General features: G+C 39.4%; 1 protein-coding gene across 1 annotated transcript; it reads left to right on the top strand.

The window, feature by feature from the left end:
* Positions 1-7,958: 7,958 nt before the first annotated feature.
* Positions 7,959-8,957, top strand: LOC135204627 (uncharacterized). The gene has a single exon (XM_064234775.1). It carries the CDS (start codon positions 7,959-7,961, stop codon positions 8,955-8,957), a length of 999 nt encoding a protein of 332 aa, XP_064090845.1.
* The last annotated feature ends 1,133 nt before the right edge of the window (positions 8,958-10,090 follow it).

Here is a 10,090-nt window from a genome sequence, read left to right as displayed (position 1 = left end):
TTCGAGGAGGATTTGTTCCCAGAATTGTCTCCAAGGACGAGGTGATTGTCGTATCGGCTCTGTCTTGATCGTCCGGCATTGGACTGTTGTCCTCATTGTTTGAGGAAGTGTTCCCGTTTTGCTCTGAGTATCATTATGCCGCTTCAGTGTTAATTCTCATTATTATGCTGCTGTTTTTACATTTATTGTAATCGTTATTTCACTGCTTTTTCAATGTGTTTGTGTATTATGCTGCCTGATTTTGTATATGTATTTATGTACTGCACTGCTTTTTCATTTATACAGTGGTCCTTTTGTATATATGATGTGGCTTTTGTTTATATAGTTATGCTGCTTATGAAATTGTTTGTTGAATTGTACAAGAATCACTTAATTGGATTATTACTGTTGCTGCCTTTATTTTTTAATTCATTGTGTATGTTTATTTTGTTTATCACTGGACCTGACTCACTTGTACATTTTGTATATTTTGTATAATAAACTAATTTTAAGGTTACTTTCTTTTGGTTTTGTTATGCTCCTCCCTCCTTTGTTTGTCACCTGTCGTCAGTCACTACGGCCCAATTGCTTATTTTTAAGAACCTGTAGATCTCGAGAGTCGAGATCGTAATAAGAATATAATAGAGTTGGAAGAACAAGATCAGTGATAATATAGAACAATAACGTATAAGATAAATGGAAATTTTCCTGAAAAAAAGTAGATGTTTCAAATCAACATGAAACTGAAATCATCCAAACAAAGATGATAAAAGTTAAATATGTCAATAAGGATGATAAATAAGAACTTCATGAATAGGAGAAGTCTGGGTCTTCTACTCTCAGTGCAGGGAAAGAGCAAAGAGCAATAAAGGGATCAGGAAAAGCCTGTCTGAGGTCAGATGGCCGGAAGGTCGTGATGACGTCACGTGCTGTCCTCAGGGGTCATCAGAGTTGGCGACTTTTTCTCTTGCAAAACAACTTTTCTTCAAGTTTGACCCTGATAAGTAATGTGGAGATTAGGCCAAAGGCCAAGCACTGGGACCTTTGTGGTCATTCAGCGCTGGAAAGGAAATTGTGAGTAGGTAGGGTTGAAAGGCGTCACAGGAGGAAAACCTCAAAGCAATTGAAGAAGCACTTACAAAATCATTGTTAGGAGAGGGTGGGTGGGTGGATAGCAAGGGGGAAGAAAGGGAACATGGATGGAGGTACAGTAAAAGGAATGAAAGAGGTTGCAACTAGAGGCCGAGGGGACGTTACAAACAACCTTTAGTGATGCCTACAATGCATCCTGTGAGGTGCACTGACGGCACATCATAGTCCTTCCTACTTTAAAGCATTGCCCAGTCATTTCTAGGTCATTTGGTATCGAAAAATGACTATTCTTTGGCAGATCGATTTCTACAGCTGAGTTGAGAAAACATCTGTATTCGATCTGTTTGTGATGAAAGTTAATAATGTATCTTGAATGTTTGAATATAGTTCGTTATTCTTGAATAATAAGGATTATGTTTATTTTTGAAGACTTTCCTGAAAAGGAAATGGTTAAAAGTATGTATTTTCTCCTGCATGCGTTTAGTCAGAGTACAACATGCCAGGACCTTCATGTCAACGAACGGTAATGGAGAGTCTGTCGGAACTGCCAATCTATTGTATAGCTTTCAGAGCTGATGGATTAAAGACAGTTTGTTATTTCACGTAGTTTGTAGCACGTGCAGAAACCTGAATTGGAGTAAATCACTTTTGATTCGATTATTTTATGCTCAGAACTGCAGTGCTTTTGTACAGAATATGCTTTTAAAGCAGATGAATTAAACGTAGTCTGTTATTTCAAGTAGTCTGTTGTACGTTCAAAATGATGAATTTTAATGAAATAACTTTTTATTCTCTTATCCTATGCACAGAACTGCAGTATTCTTGTCCAAAATACGGCGCTAAATCTTGTGCTGGTATCCCTGGATCTCAAGTCGTCCATGAAGTGCAAAGTCAGTTTCGTTAATTTTGGTGTAATTTTTCGTTTTCATGAAATTTCATTCCCAACTGGTTCGGTATCAAGTTATCTCAACACAAATATAAATCTTAAACAAATGAGGAAAAGCTTGTCATAATAATAATCCACTTGGCTTTCACGCCCATCTTTGAAGATGAAGCTGTTCATTTGCGCTAATTTTCTTAGGTGGCCAAGAGATGGCGTTCACGACTTGCTTATAGTTAAAATTGCTGTGAATTTTTCTAGTGGAGAAAGGACTGCATGGTGACCACGAGACCACTTTAGAGTATACGGAGAATTGGAGACGAAACTGTCATCTGATTTCATTCATTATTCTTATACAATTTTCGATTATAATGAACTGAAAGTGCCCATCGGTCACTTTTTAAGATAGAAGAATGAAAAGAGCTCAGATTGAAACGTAATATAGCATTTGAACACTTGATCACTTCCTATGATCATGTAACTTATAGATTAGAGTACTCTATGTCAAACTGAATCAAGACTTTAAACAATGATTGTATTTGTACCCATTTCATTAACCTACAAAATAAGCGAATGAAAAGGACATGCAGTCATTTCATTTCATGAATACCTTCTCAGAGGGCTCTCATAATGAACAGCAATAAAAATCAAAATAATTTGGTAGAATTGGACTGTATTAATGAGATATAAAAATATGAACTAATGACGAGAGAGAGAGAGAGAGAGAGAGAGAGAGAGAGAGAGAGAGAGAGGGTCATCATGTTCCCAGACACAGATTTCTCTACAGTGCATAATAATAATAATAATTGCCGTATTATACAATAGAGACTTAGAGTGATCATGACTTCACTCGCGAAGTGTTCTAGCTCTTATGTGAATGGATGTGGAAAGATATCTGTATTGGTGTAAAATCTTTCGATGATGTAGAATGGAAAGAGGAAAAATAAAATGAATGTTGTTTTAAAGTTTGCCATTGTAGGGGGCTGCTGTAGAAGATTCACAGAATCATTCGTGGCGATTCTTTAAGTGATTAGTTTTGGGGCTGACCTGACCTGTGAGGGTAGGTCAGCCTGACCTAGCTGTCGTATTACAAAGCTGCAGCCAGATAGGGCATAGTTGCGGAGAGAGAGAGAGAGAGAGAGAGAGAGAGAGAGAGAGAGAGAGAGAGAGAGAGAGAGAGAGAGATAGTCATTCGTGGAGTACTCATAACATACTTTGTCCATCTCTGACTTTGTATTGAACGGCAAGAAACATTATTAGTGACGCAGAATCTATATGTTGAATGATATAATGGAAAAAGTATGACTAACACATGTGAATAATAATAATAATAATAATAATAATAATAATAATAATAATAATAATAATAATAATAATAATAATAATAATAATAATAATAATAATAATAATATGTATTTTGGTAGAAGACCCTCTTTTAGGCAAATACTGTTAAAAAGAATGGCAGAATTAAGCGAGTTGATTTTATATATTGTTTTTTCTATTTTCCTTACAATTCGCTTCTCAGGCTCAGCGATGTTTCTGAGTAACTGACCAATATTCATATTGGGAATTTTCAAAAATCATAAATGCTGAAGGTAATCTTTTATTGGAACAGGATATCAGGTCCAGGTCAAGCAGGGGTCGTCGTCAGTGCTGGCATTATTCTGTAGGCGTAGTTCAGTTCGGTGCCGGGTTCGTCTTCGGTTTAGGGGCTGGTATTGGTGCTGGTATAGCTGGTATATCTGGTATTACGTAACGTTTCGACCTTCTCGCAGGTCATCCTCGGACGGTATTCCTCAGTCCGGATAAGGACGAAAGCAGCAGTTTTATCGGCCCTGCGTACAGTGACGTCCTGTACGCAGGGCCGATAAAACTGCTGCTTTCGTCCTTATCCAGACTGAGGAATACCGCCGGAAGATTGAAGAAATCCTGGCGGACTCCACGAAATTTCGCAGAACTACCAAGAACCCCGTCGACGACATCAAGCGAGATGCAAACCGGATTATTGAGACAGTCAACTCCGCCTCTAACGCCCTGCGTTTGCCACCCATAACGGGTGACCATGACTTAGGCTACATCTATGGGAATGTTAAGACCCATAAGCAAGGGAACCCCCTTCGCCCCATAATCAGCCAGATCCCTGCCCCTACGTACCGGTTGGCCAAGAAACTCAATACCATCTTAACCCCGTACGTCTCAGATAGGCACAGCTTGAAGTCGTCGGCCGAGTTCTTGGAAGCCCTACGAGCAACGCCCCCCGGAGGATGCATCGCTTCGATGGATGTAGAGTCCCTCTTTACCAACGTCCCCGTAGACGAGACCATACAAATGATCTTGGACAGAGTTTACAGGGACCCCGGCACTCCATCCTTAAACATCCCAGAGCATGCCCTTCGAGCCCTACTGGAAATCTGTACTAAGAAGGCCCCTTTTGCTGATCACCACAGCTATATGTACACCCAGATCGACGGCGTGGCGATGGGATCTCCCCTTGGGGTCCTTTTCGCCAATTTCTATATGGGTACCGTCGAAGAGAGGGTCTTCCAGAATTCCAACAAACCGAGGATGTACGTGCGCTACATTGATGACACCTTCGTCTGCGCCGACTCCCAGGATGAGATAGAGCAGCTGCGACGTGCATTCCACGACCACCGCTGCCTCACGGTTCACGATCGAACATTGCAAAAGACCGTTGCTCCCATTCCTTGACGTTCTTTGTCGAACAGCGAGATTCCGAATTCAGCACGAAGGTGTACACAAAGCCGACGAACCTGGGTATGTGCATGACGGTTGGTGAGAGCGAGTGCCCTGAGAGGTATAAGCGCTCCACCATCATCGCCTTCGTCAGGAGGGCCCTCTCACACTGCTCCTCCTGGAATGATACACACAGTGAGTTGGAGCGCGCCGCCCCAGGTCCTCATCGACAACGGACACACCAATCGTGCTGTTGATGAATCTATAGGAAAATATGGAAGCCTGGTACCACCAGGAACCCCGCCCCGATGTTGCAGAGCCCATCAAGCTGTTCTATAAGGGACATTTCCACCGGAGGTGCAAGGAGGACGAACAAGCCCTCAAAAAGATCATCGACGAAAACATCAGCCCAGCCGACCGACAAAAATAATTAATTTAATTATCTATTATAAAACGAAGAAGACGAGCAGCCTGGTGATGAGAAACAACCCTTCGGCGCCCCTGCAGGATCCCTTGAAGAAGACGAGTGTGGTCTACCGTTACACATGCCCCGTCCGAGGATGCCTCGGCAAATACGTCGGTATGACATCCATGCGTTTTCTTCAAGCGAATCTCCTGCCACGCTCAAGAAGGAGCAATCTTCAACCACGCCAGGACTGCTCATAACAAATGGATAAAGAGAAATGATATTATTCCTAATATCGAAATAATAGACCAGACAACGGATCCCCGACGTCTGCGCCTCTTAGAAGCCCTCCATATAGGCAAGGAGAAAACAAATCTTAACATCACCCAAGAAATGTTTCTCCTTCCCACCGCCGCCCGGAGAGCAGCGATCGACCCCCCGACAATACCAGATGATCAGGAGCCCCAGGCACACTACTGTGGCGCTCGCACGAGAGAATCCCCGAGACCTTCGAGGCGAGATCCACGACTTCGTCCAAGACCGGTCCCGACCAATGAGAATGCAACTCTAGGTGCGAGCCGCTATAAATACCGCCCCACAGACTTCCTTGCTACAGTCTCTTCAAACGACTCGTCCGAGGATGACCTGCGAGAAGGTCGAAACGTTACGTAATACCAGATATACCAGCTATACCAGCTATACCAGCACCAATACCAGCCCCTAAACCGAAGACGAACCCGGCACCGAACTGAACTACGCCTACGGAATAATACCAGCACTGACGACGACCCCTGCTTGACCTGGACCTGATATCCTGTTCCAATAAAAGATTACCTTCAGCATTTATGATTTTTGAAAATTCCCATATGAATATTGGTCAGTTACTCAGAAACATTGCTGAGCCTGAGAAGCGAATTGTAAGGAAAATAGAAACAACAATATATCAACTCGCTTAATTCTGCCATTCTTTTTAACAGAATAATAATCATAATAAAATAATACTAATAATAATAATAAATAAATAATAATTAATAAAATAATAAAATAATAATAAGAATAATAATAATAATAATAATTGAAAAAATCTCATAATAGCAGTCACTAAAATGGTGAAGAAAATCCACAAATGTATAGATGTTTCAATATATTTTGAGAAATCTATATACCAAATGAACAGCTTTGCAGAATCGAGCAGGTTCTCTCTTCTTTGTGTACATATTTCAAAAATATGTATATATATTTATATACATCTACGCCACTGTAGCTGTCTTCATTATTATTAATATTAATAATAATAATAATAATGATAATAATAATAATAATAATACTGTTAAAAAGGATGGCAGAATTAAGCGAGTTGATTTAATATATTGTTTTTTCTATTTTCCTTACAATTCGCTTCTCAGGCTCAGCGATGTTTCTGATTAACTGGCCAATATTCGTATTGGGAATTATGAGTTAGACTATATTTGTCAGCTAGCCTAGTTGCTCCTGCAAAAGATACTTCTCGCCTATCTTCTATATAAAGTTTAATCTCAGGGGATACGTTGTCTTTGAAGTTTTTTAACAACACTAAGTTCTTCTAACTATCAAAATCCCCAACCTTAGCAGAAGTTAACCAATCAAAAAACAGCCCTTCTAACTTTTTTCCGTATTCTACATACGTAATATTTTCATCCTTTCTCAAATTTCTAAATTTCTTACGGTACGCCTCCGGTACCAGCCTATATGCGCTAAGAACAGTTTCTTTCACGATATCGTAATTATCACATTCCTCCTTAGACATGCAACTATACACAGTAAGCGCCCTACCACTCAAAACTGACTGCAAATATAAAGTCCACGTTTCTTTTGGAGAACCTACTCGTTCAATTAACTTCTCAAAACACATGAAATATGTCGTAACATCCTCCTCATCAAACTTTGGTACTAATTTTAGCACTGCACTCATACCTAACATATCAGCTTCATTTTCGTTCTCGCCTGACCGACTGTTACAAGTACTTTCCCTTAACTGAGCAATTTCCAACTCATGCATACGCTCTTTCTCTCTCTCTTCCTGCTCATGCATATGTACCTTTTCTCTTTCTTCCTGCTGCATTACCAACATTTCTCTCTCTTGCTGCATTTTCATTACTTCTCTCTCTTGCTGCATTGTCATTGCTTCTCTCGCTTGCTGCACTTCCCTCTCAGCTGCTCTTTCCTCTCTCTCAGTCGCTCTTTCATCTCTTTCATACTTCTCTCTTTCTTTCTTTTCAACATACTCACGGAGATCGTTCCCCTCTAGACCTAGGAGCTTGCCTGACTCAATAAACTCTTTCACCATCTCACTCATTCTGGCTCTTTCTATATTTTCCCTGTTTCAATCTGTTATGGTGTCGAAATATCCTGGCCAAAGGTCGTCACAATGTTACGGCCTGTGAGAGAGGTCTGCTTCAGGTTCGATATGAAATAAACAATGTTGGAATTAACTTTGTGAAAGGCTTTACTTGTTTATTTAGTTGAGTATGCCATTTAATTTGCTGTTTCAACGTTTTCTTTAATGTCATTTGAGTTACAAATTTTATTAAATAATCTAAGTTTATTGAAATACTGCATTATTATTAATTGTATTGTATTGCTTTGGTTTGAGTGATTTGCCTTTGTAATTGTTGGGTAAGAAATTTGAGAATAAGTGATTGTTACTGTTTTGTGATCCTGTAAGATTTTCCAATGACTTGTTGTCATCGTTTGTTGTGAGAATTTAAACAGAATACAGTTAGAAACAGCGGCGTCACCACCCGGCTTTCCTTTCTCAACCCTTCTTGGAAGTTGTTAGTCATATATTAAGAATATTTGGTGCCCAGACCCGGGAAAGGATATCAAGAACCCGTTTGTGAGTAATTATATGCTAATAAATAGTTCAAGATGGAGAATTTGTTAAAGAAGAGAAAGGCAGCCAGAGGATGGGTTTCTAGGCTAGGAAAGGAACTCGTAAGTTTATTAGGAAGGCCTGTCCTTAGTGCAGTTGAATTGAAGGCTGTTATTGAAAATTTTGATATTCGTTTGTCCAAGTTAGATGAAGTACAGTCAGAAATAGAAGTTGAGTTAGAAAGTGACTTGCTTGATGATGACTTGGACAAGGCCTTTGAGTTTAGAACGACGTCTCTTATACCTAGGATTAAGGCTGCCGAGAAACTCCTAGAGTTAGACAAAAAAGGTGATGATGATAGTAATACTATTAATGGATCTTCAGGTGCACAAGTGAAGCTGCCTAAGCTAGAACTGCCGAAATTTAAAGGAGAAGTGACAGAATGGCAGTCCTTTTGGGACCAGTTCAGTTGCCATGTAGACAATTCAGATATACCAGTTATAAGTAAGTTTAGTTATTTAGCGTCATTGCTGGAAGGAGAAGCCAAATCAGTTATCTCAGGTCTATCTCACACAAGTGTAAATTATATGATTGCATGTGATCTACTTAAGGAGAGATTTGGAAGGCCAGAGAGGATGATATTTGCCCCTGTTCAAGCACTTTTAAATGGCAAGGTTCCTGTTAAGGCAGGAGGCCCTAAGTATGTTTACCTGCTGTGGAATCTACAGGATGAGTTGTTGACGCATATCAGAAGTTTAGAAGCTTTAGGTGTATCTGGTAAGCAGTGTGAAGTTTTCCTGACTCCAATTATTCTTTCTCGTCTTCCGAGTGAAATACGAATGGAGTGGGCTAGGAAAGGCGCTGGTCATGAAAGTGATTTGGAATGGCTTCTGAAATTCTTACAAGAAGAAATTGAAACTATTGAAAGGTCTGAGACATTTAAAGATGTTACTTCTAGGAAACCAGAAAATCCTAGTGTATCTGAAGAAAAAAGAAACTGGCACTCTAAGGGCTCAAGGGAGAAGGTAACCTCTGCATCTGCTCTGCATACCTAATCAGAGGTTGAATATCCTATCTGTGGATTTTGTGCTAAAAAACATAAAACAGAAAATTGTTATGAAACCTTGAAATTGAATGGGCCACAGCGTGCTGAAAAAATAAAATCTGCTGGATTGTGCTTTAAGTGTTTAAAAAAGGGTCATTTAGCTAAAGGGTGTTTTTCCAAGTGTAAAAAATGTAATGGAAAACATATCCTCATAATGTGTAGTATTAAGTTGGATTCAAATAAGGATAATGACTCCATAAAGGTTGCAGTAGAGAACAGGTCTGAAATTGTAAATAAAGGTAATGAGCAAGGTTCCTCTGTTAATTTTGCTGGAGCTGCTTTTCATAACGTTGTTTCTACAAATGTAACTTGTACTATTTTACAAACTGCAAAGAATCGTGTTGTGGGATCTAATGGCATACCTATTGAAGCAAGAGCTTTGTTTGACAGTGGGTCTGACCGTAGTTATGTTAGTAGTAATATTGTAAAGAAATGTAAACCTGAGTGGATTACTAGTCAGCCCCTCGCATATTCAGTATTTGGAGGTGACAAGTCAAGTAAGAGTAGCCTAAGTAACATTCATAAATTGAAGGTACTTGATCGTAATAATTTATCACATTTGTTGACAGCTGTTGAGATTCCTAAGATATGTCAGCCCTTGATTAGACCAGTTATTACAAATAATATGTTAAATGCCTTTTCTCATGTACAACTTGCTGATGATTATCAGAATAATTCACATGTGAATACTGATATATTGATAGGTTTGGATGCATACTGACAGTTCTTAAAGTCTGATGATGTAATTCAATTTGATGGAATTGTAGCTCAAAACTCTATATTTGGTTGGGTACTGTCTGGTGCCTGGGCATGCTAATCCTTTTTATCCCTGTACGTCCATCTCAAATGTTGTGTATTTCAAAGGTGTCTGATTATGATGGTAATTTAAATTTTGGGATCTGGAATCGTAGGGATTAGTCCTAAGGAGTCCAATAATCAATTAGAGTCAAATTTCACATTGCAGGAATTTTCTGAGAAAATTCAATTTGTTGAAGGTAGATATGAAGTAGCCCTACCTTGGAAAAGTGAAACAGCTAAGAGTGATCTAATAGATAATAAACAACTTGCTTTAAAGAGACTTAA

This window comes from Macrobrachium nipponense, chromosome 47 (assembly GCF_015104395.2).
Source record: "Macrobrachium nipponense isolate FS-2020 chromosome 47, ASM1510439v2, whole genome shotgun sequence".
In the NCBI taxonomy this organism is placed as follows: domain Eukaryota; kingdom Metazoa; phylum Arthropoda; class Malacostraca; order Decapoda; family Palaemonidae; genus Macrobrachium; species Macrobrachium nipponense.
This window is presented reverse-complemented; position numbering and strand designations above follow the sequence as displayed.